Source organism: Dermacentor variabilis, chromosome 10 (genome assembly GCF_050947875.1).
Source record: "Dermacentor variabilis isolate Ectoservices chromosome 10, ASM5094787v1, whole genome shotgun sequence".
NCBI lineage: Eukaryota > Metazoa > Arthropoda > Arachnida > Ixodida > Ixodidae > Dermacentor > Dermacentor variabilis.
The window spans coordinates 115,388,983-115,403,900 of record NC_134577.1 but is presented as its reverse complement, the minus strand read 5'-3'; the positions used below and the strand labels follow the sequence as shown (position 1 = coordinate 115,403,900).

Sequence of the window (14,918 nt, the reverse complement as noted above, 5' to 3'; positions counted from 1 at the left end):
TCGTTAACTTGTCTCCACCTGCAAGTTAATGAGACTAGTATTATATAACGATTCAAGTAGCAGTGTTAAACGACTCACCGTTATTGCCGTTGTCAGCCGCAGCAGAATCCAGCTCTTGTTTCGATGCAGACGTGTTCCGAATGGCTCAAGACCGAAACCTAGCTTTTGGGCTTACAAGTCCGCTTGCAAACACGTCACTTCACCCCATGTTAAATAATGCGAGACATCGAAGCAAAATAAACTAGTTTTAGACACAAAGAAGCAACCAGCCTAAGTGTACGAATGACTGAATCCGTGCCGCCGCACACTCAAAAATACCTTAAAATTTAAAATCCAGGCCAGAGGTCACGTGAAAGATCGATGATGCTGAACGATATTTACGTTTATAATGACAAAAAACAATAAGCTCACTAATAAAGAGTACAATATCTAATTAGAAATGATAACTTTGTGCTCTTTATTTAAGTAATAAAAATGCTTCGATAATTGCAGGAGAAAGTTTGTAAGATAAAATTGTGCTTATTATGGTGCCTCTAGCGGGAGATATTGGAACTAAAGAAGGCATCCCTAAGTGTTTCTAATGTGCTGGTTATATTAGCAGCGGGGCGTGGTCGATTTTTTCACCCTCTGTAGCCATTTGTAGAACTTGAGAGTGTGCTACGCCTGGCTCTCTGGCACCGTGCTGAAACGATGTTGATGTCGATGATGTAGCTTCATGCGCAAACGCACAGGACGCTTGGAGATTGTTCTGATCTCTGAGGCGTGTTCTTCTGCCGTGTCACCCGATGGAGACGATGCATCGCTGTGTTTGCGCGACGAAAAGTGGAAACACTACGTGTTAACCGATACGTACGCAATAAGCTGGTACGGTTTATGCATATACAAAACACATTATGTTCAATGGCCGCTGAGTTGGAGATCTGACTTTATAGTAAAACCTCCTTGAACCGTACCCGCTTAAACAGTAGTTTTGTTTTAAAAGTGGTAAGGTCAAATCCCCGACTCAGCGGCCATTGAACATAATGTGTTTTGTATCCGCATAAACCGTACCAGCTTATTGCGTATGCATCGGTTAAAACGTAGCATTTCAATTTTTCGTCACGAAAACACGGCGGTGCGTCACCTCCATCGGGCAGCCCGGCAGAACAACAAGCCTCAGAGATCTGAACAACGGCCTCCAAGCGCCCTGTGCGTTTGCGCATAAAGCCACATCAACATCAACATCATTTCGACGCCGTGCCAGAGAGCGTTATGGCATCGTGCAAGCGAGGACTCCTGTTATGCCGAAGCTCAGATAAAAACGATGCCGGGTGCTCAGCATAGAAGAAAAATTAGACATTGTCCGTGCTATCGAACGTGATGCGAAGAAGACGGCGCTGGCACGCGACAGGGATCTGCTGTTGACTATGGTGTGTGGCATTTGGAATGCAAAGAAGTTGCTCGGCAGCGCTGCTACGACCGTGAAGACATGTCGGCGACGAGGTTCGACTTTTCACCATCGTTGCCTTTGTTGTTGCCGATGTGTCAACTAGCAACAGTGATGAGGAAAACACGAAATGCGACGGCACGGGCGATTCAAGCCGGCCAGTAGCATAAGCTGCGCGTTACGTCAGCCTCATGAATCCAATCGTCGTGACGAGAACGGTGCATGATAACGTAACCCAATTCCAAACGTAAAGTATTCCAAACTCTAGCACCCGGCAATGAAAAAGGCATCCCGGGACTTCTGCAGCACTACTGCACACGTGCACGGAGAATACGTAACGCCAACGAGGAATCTGCCATGCAAGTGTTTGCCAAGAAGAGGGTGCTGGCTGAAAAGCTGGCATGCAGCTTCAGTAAGTTTGAGGCCGCTGTTGTCGTGCTAGGCCGCCGTGGCATCAAACGAAAATAACATTTTTGTCGTGCAAAGTGAATAAATACTGCATGCTTTTTCCCCTTTCATCGCACTCTCTCTGAGTTCCGTTTTAGACAAGTAAGTGGGCGATCTCATGCTATTTCGGTTAAACAGTACTACTGTTTAGTACGTATTTTTTCCAAGCTCCGGCCAACTACGGTTTAACGAGGTTTCGCTGTACTACTTTTAAAACGAGACTACTGTTTAAGCGAGTACAATTTAACAAGGTTTTACTGTATTCTATTTAATTTCGAGGCCATGTCCTGTATGTACAGTTGCATTCTATATGAGCTGCAACACTGGTGAACGTGGTTGAAGGGGCTCTAGAACACAAGACGTTCATTTGAGGGATAGCCAATCGTTTGTGCGTAGGCGCAAGTAAGAGCAGGTGCGAGGAAGAAAATCTGGGGGCTTTTGCTTCATGAATATATGGCTCTGCCTAGGCACTATGGAGGAGGTTGTTGTATGCATTTGTCCCCTAGACATGCCGGCATTGCGGAGTGCGGTCGAGTTTGTTTACGCTCTGCCGCTGGCCGCCCGCGCGGTGCGGCAGTGGGCAGAGACACCCCCTCTTGTGACTGCTGTGTTTGAAGGGGCAAGGTTCTGACTGGTGTTGTATAAGTCGTGGGTTGCTTTTTTCATTGCGACGATCGATTGGATTTTTTACAAGCACTGCTCCAGGAGAGCACGTGTAACTGGCAAACGGAGGCCTCAGGAGAGCACCTGAGGTTATAGTAAAGCAGGCGGCATAGTATCTTTAGGGCACCCAAGGGGTAGCTGGGTGATAAAAGCTGGAAGCAGGGCAGCCCGTGTGTTGAAGCCCCAGAGGCCGAAGCGTTCCAGAAGGTGTTCGCATAAAATATTGGCTGTCCGCATCTTATACACCCCTGGCAAGCACAGGCCTCGGCGAGCCCCTACCCAAGGACCAGTCCGGGTTCTAGCTTTGGTGTCCTGGAGGCATTGCCAATAATGTGAAATAATGACACGTTGCTACAATTAGTAAAAAACACGATTGAATAAATATAGTTATGTCCAGCCACCAACTTGTGACGCTAAGTCCAGCACAACCGCGCCGTGACTTCTGCAACAGTCAGTACTCCGCGTCTGAAGGTATGTAGGACAGACTTCTCGCGCCTGTGGTGCCGGTGCTGGGTCAGTCATCGTCACTGGTGGCCTTTCAGCCACTTCTGTTCAACCGCGATTGCTAAGGCACTCTGCCTTCCAGATTTGCAATATATGCGGCCCGGGCTTTACTACAGTCACTACTGCTCCCACAGAAACATCTGTGATGTTATTTACAAGGTACATTGCCGTAAGGCGCGAGAAAGGTATGATCCGCCACGACTGACTTAGCACAAGCGCCTCAGGTGCAAGACAGTCTGTCCGTCACAGCGGTCGCCAAATCAGGTGTCAGTGCCCGCTGCTTCACCTATTTTACCGCACCGGCAGCCAGTGTCCGAGCGTAAACAAACTCGACGGCACTCCGCAATGCTGGCACGCCTAGAGACAAACACCTACAACACGCGCTAAGAAACCTCCCTCCTCCGTAGTGCCTAGGTAGAGTCATATATTCAAGGAGCAAAAGCCCCCAGATTTTCTCTCTCGTGCTTCGCTCTTACTCGCGACTGCACACAAACGGCTGGAGATCCCTCAAATGAATGTCTCGTCTTTAAAACAGCACTGTGATGCCAACATATGAAATGTTGCAGAACTACACACAGTTCTGATTAGTGGTACTTACAAAATCAATATTTTTTATGTAAGAACCACTGTGTAGTCTTAGGGCCTCTTCAATCACGGGCGCCAGTGTTGCAGCTCATACTGAATGGAACTGCACAATGGGCACTGCTCCAAAAGCATTTGCCAGTGCATCAAATCAGCTTTCTGGTTGTACCATCACTGCTTGGATTGGGATGTGCTGTCCTCCCCTTTAAATGTTAGAATAGTGGCAACTAATCAACTGGCAGTCACATACTGCTGAGTCATGTTCCTCACCTGATCACTCAGAGCCCTGGTCCGCAGAAGGGGTGTTCGGCTGCTGCTGCTCTGGACACCCTCAAAGCCGTCCGAATCCAGTGAGGAAGCCGCGTGCATAAAGGGCGTGCCAGCAAATGCCCTAGTGGACTCCTGTCTCGTCGTCGGCTCAGCTTCGGCTTTTATTTACATGCCGGCTGCAAAGTTGAGTGAGGAAGTTGCCAATCATGTACCAAAATGAAAGCACGGCGTTTACGACCAGTAGCCACACACTCAAATCATTATCTCAAAATAACTTGTTCTTGAGCTAGTCCATCCTAGACCTCTACAATACTACTATAATCACACATGCGCTCTTTATATGTTCCTATATCGTTACAAATTTGCAATGTGTTGTGTGCCTTCTATAAGTGCTGTTTACATACGTCAATAGGAATCATTTTGTTACCTATAGCTCAAAACTGTTGCAAAGTGTGTAATGTTTATGTTACATTGACTGGATTTTATTTGTTTTTCTTTTATTTTTCCTGTCTTTAACCCTTTGTGGTCCGTTGTTGGGCAGGGCCCGACAACGCAACACGGCCGTAGCGGTCTGCTGTCGCTTTCGGGAACCGCCCGACAAGGGTGCTTGGGGGTTAAATTTCGCAGTTTTTCTCCGTGCGATTCGCACGCATTCTTTGTATACATGATGCGTGATCTCCCCAGGGGTAAGTGAACTTTGTTTGTTGAAGTTTACTTCTTTTTGCACTAGGGTGCAGCACAATGTTCAGCATGGTTTCTGGATCACAGAGCATTCTCACTTGTGTGCAGAACCACACATGCGTGCAGTTCACTGAGAAGCGTGGCCACTTTGTCACTACGTGCGTTTTACGGTGGTGCATTTAGTGAAAGCAACGATGACTTCAGTGAGGAAGAGAATTGTGTGCCTCCATCAGATAGCAATGACAGTGATTCGACAGAAGCGAGCGACGAAGACAATGACTGTGATGGAGACAGCACAAAATGGTGGTGAAAGCTTTTTTTTCCTGGCTTCTAGAGGTTTCCGTTGTTAATAATTTTATTTTGAGGCGCACACAGCTGCAGAGTCATGGCGAGAAAGAGCAGCAACACCTGCAGTACCGCTGCAACCTCACCCAACAGCTGGTTGGGTGACACGAGTGCTAGAGCCAAAAAGCGGGGCCCGCCTGCACGAAAGGAGAGCGAGGAAAGGCTAGGTGGGAGGAGCCATTTCATCTACAAGCTCCCAGGCTGAAGCAGCAACGCCTGTTCTGTTTGTAGCGACCGAAAGACAAACGGAGGCAGGAGTGAAACTGTGCTTTTCTGCAAAACCTGTAGTAACAACCCTGGCCTGCACCCAGGAGAATGCTTCGAGCGGTACAACATGGTGCTCAAATATCGGTAAAAGAGTTGCCTACAGAATGCAAGAGAAAAAATAAATATCCTATGAGTTTTTCTTTCACAGTTAGTGATTTTCTTTGCAGCGCCAGGAACTCGTAAAATAGTTTCGGACCAGGACAGTCGGAAAGTGGGTAAAAGTTTCGGACTGCAAAGGGGTTAATAATGCAGACTGCAGTGTCCTGAATTACTGTTTTCTCATTTTAGGTTTATGTTGGATCTATAACTAGTCTTTAGCTAAGGATCCTCCTTTCTGTATTTAATATGTGTATACGCAAGGAGAAATAAATTAAATCCAATACTCAGTGAAGCCGCTGCATTAGAAATAAAACAATCACAAAGAAGACAAGACCAGACACCACGAGTGCTACTGGTGTCTCGTCTTGTTTTCTTTGAGACTATTTTATTTGTGCTACACTAGCTTGACAAAATCCCAAATAATAATTTTCAGCGACCCTATCAAAAAGTGGTCTCCACATTACCCTCTACCCTAAAAGCTGGCTCCCTTAGTGTAATGGAAGCCAATGAATATAGTATTCAGATGAGGCAGAAACATACGAGGGGCATTCACAAAGTTTGTGCTATTGGTACCACAAATTTGAAGCACGCGTACGTGATAAGAATCAAAACAAGCGCATGTCTCTCAGGCTTTAGTGGAATATAAAAAAATTGTATTATGTACCGCAGAATACCATTAGGGCATCAAAATAAAATGGGCCGCATCCATTGGGAGAGTTGATTGAAACATGGGCAGCAATGTGCTTTCCACATTTCAAGGAACACAAGCCCAAAAAGACTCAGGCCGATCTAGTAGTGGTGTACCGTTACCATCACCACACACAGCCACCATGCACTGCAACCAGATCGGCATTAATTTTTTCAAACTTGTGTTCCTTGTAATGCAGAAAGCAGATAGCTGCCCGTGTTTCAACTAACTCTCCCGGTGGCCGTTGCCCATTGTGTTTTGATGCCCTAGCAGTGTTCCGCAGCACATAAAATAGAATTTCTTATGTTCTGTTAGAACTAAAGATGTACGCTTACTTGGTGCTTATCATGTACGTGTGCTCTAAATTTATGGTCCTGGTACTACGAACTTTATGAATGCTCATTGTAGGAGAACATCTATGGTATTAAATTACAGGGCTCACCGTCCCGAAGCTGTACAGTGGGTCATGAGGGAGGCTCTAGTGGAGAGCTCTGGACAAATTTTTACCAGGGGCTTCGTTAATTCTTTCCACACCGCACACATTGGGCATAATTAGCCCGCTAACAATAGGTAGAAACGCCGCTTTCGAGACATTTTGCACCACTCACGGACACACTGCACCTTTATACATGAAGGAGGAGAACTATATTTTTGTTTTCTAAACAGTTAGATTTTTTCATGCCAGGCAGTAATTTTTTAATGCACTCTGAAGTTTCACGATTGTCAAAGTAGAATGTAAAAATGGTCGCCTCCAGGAGTGGAGTGCGCTCTTCGAAAGATCGCAGATGTTGTGATTCCGCTGCATCTGCGTGTGATTTTATAGATAGATCTCAGGATGCTGCCCACTCGTCGAACCTTGAGTCTGAGAGAGAGAGGACGATGCAAGCCAGCCCGGAACACCCATGGCCGCAGCCCGGCACACCCAACTGTAGTGCTTGCAGTTAAACTTTTATAGCGGAATACCAGTTCAATAAAAAATTTTAATTTTTTCAGAGACGGTAATACATTTTGAGTATCTCCTAATTTTTGTTAGACATTTTTCTGAGTAGATACAAGCGTGTCTTTACAAATTTTGTTCAATTTTATCTTACAATCTTGATTTTGGCAATTTATGTCTTTTTATAACATACATCTCATTAATAAAATTTTTATGCATGAAAAATGCGTTCATTCTGCTTTTTGTTTATGTATTACATCAAATATTGAGTGCAGTAGTTTAAACAAATCTGGCGTGACCTACAAAAAACACCTATTTTTTCCAAGGTAGGGAAAGAGTTAACATGGGCCTAAATTTAACATACAAAGGAACGCCACTTCTTGACTCTGACAGTGAAAATGAGAGTGAAAGCGATGCACCAGAGTTTTGTTTTTCGAGCAAAGAGGCTGATGATAAGTCTTCTCATTGCTACTTCTATTGAAAGTGACGATTCAAAAAGCAATTCAAAAAGCAAGGACGACACTGACTTCAGCCAACAGTGCTGCAGCGTTTTTACACTTAAAACATGAAGCAAATTGGTTGAAAATGCTTCAGAAAGGTTTTCAATAGCGTGAAGTTTAAAAAGCAAAGCAAGGTCACTTTTGGTCAAAATAATAAAACATTTAATAAGAGGTTAGGCATCTGTGATCCTTCCTTGTTCACAAGGAAGAGTGAAAACAAGGTGCCCATATGGATGACAAAAAGTCATTTTATTTTCTTGGCCAGTTAAAACTAAAAAAGATTACACTAAAATTACTTTTCCTAACGAGATGGGCATGTGCCGTCAAACTTGACATTGTCAATCACCATATGAATGTTTCCCAAATTCCAGAACTAACCAGCTCTTACACACCTGTCAGATGGACAGCCTTAGCCGCAGTTGGCAAAATTAACCACAGGCTCAGCAGTCAGTTTGCTGTTGCTATGTGGGCACAGTTAAGGGAAGCAACATAATGACGTGGTAATCATATCAACAAATATTTTGTACAAACTTAGCTACTTATAACAAAATAACATCTTAAGTTGTAAACTTGTGCAAGAATCAGCTACCTGTTCAACGAATAATAGAATGAAATTGTTGTAAGCTGTGTATTCTCCACAAGGTGGAATTCAAAATCAGCCTTTCATACCTGGCTTGGTGGGACCAGTAGGAGCAGTCTCTGCTTCATTCAAGTGTTATTGTGTGGGTAGGGTGAAATTTCAGTGGTGTGTGGTTTCTGCAGAACTGAGCTGTTTTCATGTTGTGGGGAGCTTCAACATGTGGCAGCTTGGCATCCACTTTGAAATTTCTTTTAAGAATTGTCAAGAATTCCACGTGTTGTAATGCAATGAGCTGAGGCGATCTTCGCAAACATGCATTAATAATGCCCATGTCATCAAGCTTGGCCAGTGAAGCACTTTTGGCTAAGCAGTTCAGATGATGGTGTTGTGCTTACAACTGCCATGGCTTCCACCATCTTGCTTGGTTCTCCATTAGCAAAGGGAAACAGGTTGCAAAGCTCAGTTTGTGGTAATTGTGGCAATGTGACTAACTACATTTACATCAGACATGCAGCTAGCAGTAACCGTGGTCAGCTGTAACCAGAGTGAGCTTAACCACAGTTAAGGCTTTCTGTGTAACAGGGGTATAACTCATTTATTCCAGAGACTATGTCATGCCTGGAACCACCTGCCCACCACCACTGCCTATATTATGGAACAAGAAAATTTCAAGTCTGCCGTTGACGTTCAACTTTTGCGATCTCTTATTTTTCCTGCGTCTGTATCTTTATTTGTATGTACTTTTTGCCAATGTAAATAAATAAATAGTTGCCCACCCTATTAAAAGAAGTCAATACATGACAAACAAGCATTTATATCTTTACTAAACATTCTTCGACCTGCAACAAACTTCCAAATGTGCTGAGTTTGTGGTTCTCAGTTGATAAAACAGCGTATTATGCTATAATCACAAAGGCCATGCATTTGGCACCCTGCATAAGCTGAAATGCACGGAAAAGGTCCAGTTCTTGTGAACTGAACTTAGAGCACCAAAGGCACAGATAAAGTGGCATACAGGTGAGAGGGTGATGATGCACACAAAAACTATCATCAGTAGCCACTTCCACGGCAAAGCACGACTTCCAGTCTGCTGAGCAGCAATCATAGGAGTACTGCCACGTTAATTTTGAGCACTCATTCTTTTTTTGCATTACATGAAGGTCTAGGACCTCTAAACCCCAGAAAAAACACTTGTGAACCTCTTAGCGCCCAAAATAATTCAATATAATGGCCTTTCTACAACCAGTTTCGGTTTCACTTCTACTGTGTCGTGATGTCATGCGGAAGGTGGTCACGTGAGAGGAGGACATCGGGACGTTTTGAGACTCGCACTGGCTTTCTTGGTCGCCTACTATGCTGCTACATTAGCGCTGTCAATGAGTAGCAGCATAGGAGAAGACCAAGCAATACAGAGAGAGGGTCAAAACGTCGCAGTCTCCTGCTCCTACGTGAGCCCATTCTGCACTGTGATGTCATGAAACAGCAACCTCCTGGGAAAATAGGGTGCTTTCAGGCTGCCAGCATTCTTTTAGGGCGTAGAGGTCAAGGACTTTCCCTTAGTGCCAGAAAAATAAATAGTTGAAAATATCATGTCAGTAACCCTTTACAGGGACATTAACCCATTCGCAGCCGCCCGCCGTCTGCGCATGCAGGCCATCCGTACCGTGCATTTTTTCACCAAAAGCGTCACGAGCGCCTAAGCAAAATATTTGCAGGACACTTATCAAGATACGTTCATTGACATTTGAGAAATATTCACACTTAACTCTCTTAAGTTTTTTCAAGTCACAGGCGTTTTACCATGTGAAAAATCTTGAAGCACTTAGGCATGTGAAGAGCAGCACCACACTTTTCGCATTCCCAGTGGCTTTCACTTTTTTTTCCTTTAGCCTTACACACCTGGCATTGCCTTGAGGCTGCTCATCGCTGTCGCTATCAAAGAGGATATCCAATATGTCATGCTCGGAGAGAGCATGCCGCCCACTAGACGCCGCCATTCCTTCTGCCGCCAGACACCATGACAAAAAAAGAAAAGAAAGAAGAAGGAAGAAAAACATAAATAAGTGCGTTCAAATGACACAGCTCAGTACTGCCATCTATCGGTAATATATTTAAGCATCTTCAGATAAGGTTATAAGTGCTGCCGTCTATTAACAGCTTCAGGAAATCCTAAAGTCGGCAGCCCAGCGATTCGCTGGCTTCGGCAACATTGCCACTGCACATATGCCCGTTGATTTGCCGACTTTGGCAGCGAATACGTTAAAGGCCAAACCAACTCGGTGTGGACTGTTTAAATACCATTACAGAAATCTCACAACGCTTGTTTCGTGCCAAGAAAAGACTTAGCTTGCAAGAAAATTGCACCTGTAGGGCCCAAATACTTCTATCGCAATTCAAATCTCCCACCACGCAACCGGGGTGTGGCGACGTTGCATATGCCATCATTGCGCTTCTCGAACACTGGTGAGTAAAATGGCGCTCGACAGACAGACGTACGGTGTTCTGAGTGAAAATGCAAGCAGCTGGCCATGGAGAAACCAAGCCACAACAGAGTGGTGGATTCGCTGCTGCAGTGGTAGGGACTGTTCAGGCATCCTACGACATCACATGGAAGTTGAATTCTCTGCTACTTGCAGTTTGATCAAGTTTTGCGAGCCAGCAAAATCAGCGCAGCACATGACAGAGTCGAGCGAAAACGGAACCTCTCGACTGTCTGTGTCGTTGTCAAGGGCAACGTTGTGGGGATGCGCGACTCTCACGCGTCCCCTGATATGTTGTTTTCCCGCATAGCTCTCGTCACCCGCATTGCGGCTTCGCCGCGTGGCCTGGGGCCCGCGGCAGTCGGCGTGGTTGAAGCGCAGTACGAGAGATGGCGCGAGTGTGGCGCCGCTAACGTCGCCTACTGGCGGTGTTACTTGGGCGAGAGGAGGAGAAAGCTGTTTGTCTTTGGCTGCGGGTCGGCGAACGCCGCGGACGTCCCGCGCGTGCGCCGATCCATATTTCTGCGAGACCGTCTCATATGGGCGCCTTCGAACGCGCCACCGTTCGCGTGACCGTACGCGTGAACGACCAGGCGTTGGGATCCAGCATGGGGCGAACATATTCGCTCGTTATCCGGTCATGGTGAGTCGGACTTCTAAATTTGTCGCACGCCCATCGGCATGTTTTGTGGATAGCAACTCGGCTAGCAGGCATTGATCTATGGAAGGTGCAATAAATGCCCTTGTGATTGTTTGCACTACTGTGTTGTCGTTCCTTTGTCCCAAGAGTACGGGGGTGAGGATCCCACATCTGGCTGCCCAACGTAGACCTCTTGGGGCATCGGACGATAGATTTAACAGTTTTGCTTCGTTCGAGACCTTTGTTTGAACCGAAGCGTGTGGCTAGCGTGAATTTTGATCGCTAGCGTTGGCAGCATGCTTTCTTGAGCGAGGCGACAGTGCCTGTAGTGTGTTTGAACATGTCAACATGCTAAGCCTTTTCGCAAGTGTTTTTTTTAATGACATTCGTCGGTACGAGAGCCACGTGGTCTGCATCCTGGGAGAGCGAGGCTTAGCGCCCGCGGAGCATTGGCAAGCCTGAAGCGAGTGAGTACGGAAGCCTCGTGGGCGGTCCGAATTTCATATGTAAATAGCTTCTTCTATCTCTTTGACTCTAATGAAGTCGCGGCTCTGGGAGCCGGGTGGCCGCGGGCCATGGGTGCCACTACGGGCTGACTAGTATTGCGGCCTGGCACCGGGCGCTCCGACACCGTCTGGGACGGTGGGCGCCGTCAACTCGCATGATGTGTGCACCGAGCGGGTAGGACCACCTAATAGAGCTGATGTCTCCTCGCGGCTGCCTGTTTTGCGCTCATTTTGGTTGTTGTTTTTGGATGCCGGTTGTTATCAGGGTAGCAACGCTTTAGGCCTAAGGCTTTACGAAGCTGCCTGTCGCACGTGGAGGGACACAACCTGGTGGACCATGGCGTTGAGGTGTTGCAATTTGCTTCCCTCATTCTATTTAGTCTTGCACGAATTGAAATTACTCGTTCGACTTAAGGAAGCGAGCTTCCCTCACATGAACTTAGCATCTGAGTAGCTGCCTGATCTTTTGCTAGGCGAGTTAAACATCCTACCATGTGGGCGATGCGCATGCAGACTTCCTCTCCCTTGCACTACTTTAGTGTTTGCCGAGTGTGTTGAGTGTACGCAGCGTGAGTGGAGCCACGCCTGGTTTGCTGTCACCTGCACATCGTCTGCGCTGCTGCCCCGGACTAGGATCGAGCCACCCCGGGCAATGGTGATGCTGTGGCCGGTGCGGCGCAGCGACTTCGACGGCCTCCTGTATCCAGCTCACAACCCTCGGCGGCGGACAAAAGAGCCGGCGGTCACCAACAGCTGCGGCGGCTCTTGCCAGAAGGGCACGTCGGCGCAAGCAACGCTTGCTCATACCGACTACTGCGTCGTCGTTTCCGGAGTCCTGGCCTGGAATCGCGCCATCGAGTCTGCAAAGCTGCTGCTGTGACCGGCCGACGCCAGCAGTGTACCCAAGGACAATGTCAGCTCGCATGCTATGGACAGCGTGTGGACATTTCCTCAGCGCGGCCACTGTTGCATGTACTACCGTGTTCGCGAAGCACGCGTTGATGTTAGACCGTGGTACATGTTTCGCCGGAATATGTAGTGATTTAAGGTTGGGGGGATGTGGGGATGCGCGACTCTCACGCGTCCCCTGATATGTTGTTTTCCCGCATAGCTGCTGTCTCCTGCAATGCGGCTTCGCCGCGTGGCCTGGGGCCCGTGGCAGTCGGCGTGGTTGAAGCGCAGTACGAGAGATGGCGCGAGTGTGGCGCTGCTAACGCCGCCTACCAGCGGGGTTACTTGGGCGAGAAGAGGAGAAAGCTGTTTCTCTTTGGCTGCGGGTCGGCGAACGCCGCGGAGGTCCCGCGCGCGCGCCGACCCATACTTCTGCGAGACCGTCTCGCGTGGCCTCCTTCGAACGCGACACCGCTCGCGTGTCCGCACGTGCGAACGACCAGGCATTGGGATCCAGCATGGGCGAACACACTCGCTCGCTATCCGGTCGCGGTGAGTCGGACTTCTAGATTTGTTGCGCGCCTATCAGCATGTTTTGTGGATAGCAACTCGGCTAGCAGGCACTGATCTATGAAAGGTGCAATAAATGCCCTTGTGATTGTTTGCACTACTGTGTTGTCGTTCCTTTGTCCCAAGAGTACGGGGGTGAGGATCCCACATCTGGCTGCCCAACGTAGACCTCTTGGGGCATCGGACGATAGATTTAACAGTTTTGCTTCGTTCGAGACCTTTGTTTGAACCGAAGCGTGTGGCTAGCGTGAATTTTGATCGCTAGCGTTGGCCGCATGCTTTCTTGAGCGAGGCGACAGTGCCTGTAGTGTGTTTGAACATGTCAACATGCTAAGCCTTTTCGCAAGTGTTTTTTTTAATGACATTCGTCGGTACGAGAGCCACGTGGTCTGCATCCTGGGAGAGCGAGGCTTAGCGCCCGCGGAGCATTGGCAAGCCTGAAGCGAGTGAGTACGGAAGCCTCGTGGGCGGTCCGAATTTCATATGTAAATAGCTTCTTCTATCTCTTTGACTCTAATGAAGTCGCGGCTCTGGGAGCCGGGTGGCCGCGGGCCATGGGTGCCACTACGGGCTGACTAGTATTGCGGCCTGGCACCGGGCGCTCCGACACCGTCTGGGACGGTGGGCGCCGTCAACTCGCATGATGTGTGCACCGAGCGGGTAGGACCACCTAATAGAGCTGATGTCTCCTCGCGGCTGCCTGTTTTGCGCTCATTTTGGTTGTTGTTTTTGGATGCCGGTTGTTATCAGGGTAGCAACGCTTTAGGCCTAAGGCTTTACGAAGCTGCCTGTCGCACGTGGAGGGACACAACCTGGTGGACCATGGCGTTGAGGTGTTGCAATTTGCTTCCCTCATTCTATTTAGTCTTGCACGAATTGAAATTACTCGTTCGACTTAAGGAAGCGAGCTTCCCTCACATGAACTTAGCATCTGAGTAGCTGCCTGATCTTTTGCTAGGCGAGTTAAACATCCTACCATGTGGGCGATGCGCATGCAGACTTCCTCTCCCTTGCACTACTTTAGTGTTTGCCGAGTGTGTTGAGTGTACGCAGCGTGAGTGGAGCCACGCCTGGTTTGCTGTCACCTGCACATCGTCTGCGCTGCTGCCCCGGACTAGGATCGAGCCACCCCGGGCAATGGTGATGCTGTGGCCGGTGCGGCGCAGCGACTTCGACGGCCTCCTGTATCCAGCTCACAACCCTCGGCGGCGGACAAAAGAGCCGGCGGTCACCAACAGCTGCGGCGGCTCTTGCCAGAAGGGCACGTCGGCGCAAGCAACGCTTGCTCATACCGACTACTGCGTCGTCGTTTCCGGAGTCCTGGCCTGGAATCGCGCCATCGAGTCTGCAAAGCTGCTGCTGTGACCGGCCGACGCCAGCAGTGTACCCAAGGACAATGTCAGCTCGCATGCTATGGACAGCGTGTGGACATTTCCTCAGCGCGGCCACTGTTGCATGTACTACCGTGTTCGCGAAGCACGCGTTGATGTTAGACCGTGGTACATGTTTCGCCGGAATATGTAGTGATTTAAGGTTGGGGGGATGTGGGGATGCGCGACTCTCACGCGTCCCCTGATATGTTGTTTTCCCGCATAGCTGCTGTCTCCTGCAATGCGGCTTCGCCGCGTGGCCTGGGGCCCGTGGCAGTCGGCGTGGTTGAAGCGCAGTACGAGAGATGGCGCGAGTGTGGCGCTGCTAACGCCGCCTACCAGCGGGGTTACTTGGGCGAGAAGAGGAGAAAGCTGTTTCTCTTTGGCTGCGGGTCGGCGAACGCCGCGGAGGTCCCGCGCGCGCGCCGACCCATACTTCTGCGAGACCGTCTCGCGTGGCCTCCTTCGAACG

The 14,918-nt window shown here is 48.4% G+C and overlaps 1 protein-coding gene across 2 annotated transcripts in view; it reads right to left on the bottom strand.

Annotated features, from left to right (window-relative positions):
• The window catches only part of LOC142560888 (proton-coupled folate transporter-like), a 137,630-nt gene that overhangs the window by 100,623 nt on the left and 22,089 nt on the right, over window positions 1–14,918 (bottom strand). Inside the window, exons 1-2 of one of the 2 annotated variants that reach the window (XM_075673300.1) lie at window positions 9,889–9,960; window positions 3,893–4,068 (exon numbers count right to left, since the gene is read on the bottom strand). In XM_075673300.1, the coding sequence (XP_075529415.1) occupies window positions 3,893–3,991 (99 nt within the window). In that variant the 5' untranslated portion in view covers window positions 3,992–4,068; window positions 9,889–9,960. Of the gene's footprint in view, window positions 1–3,892; window positions 4,069–9,888; window positions 9,961–14,918 lie in introns of those variants that run through there. The other variant, XM_075673299.1, reaches the window with a different exon arrangement.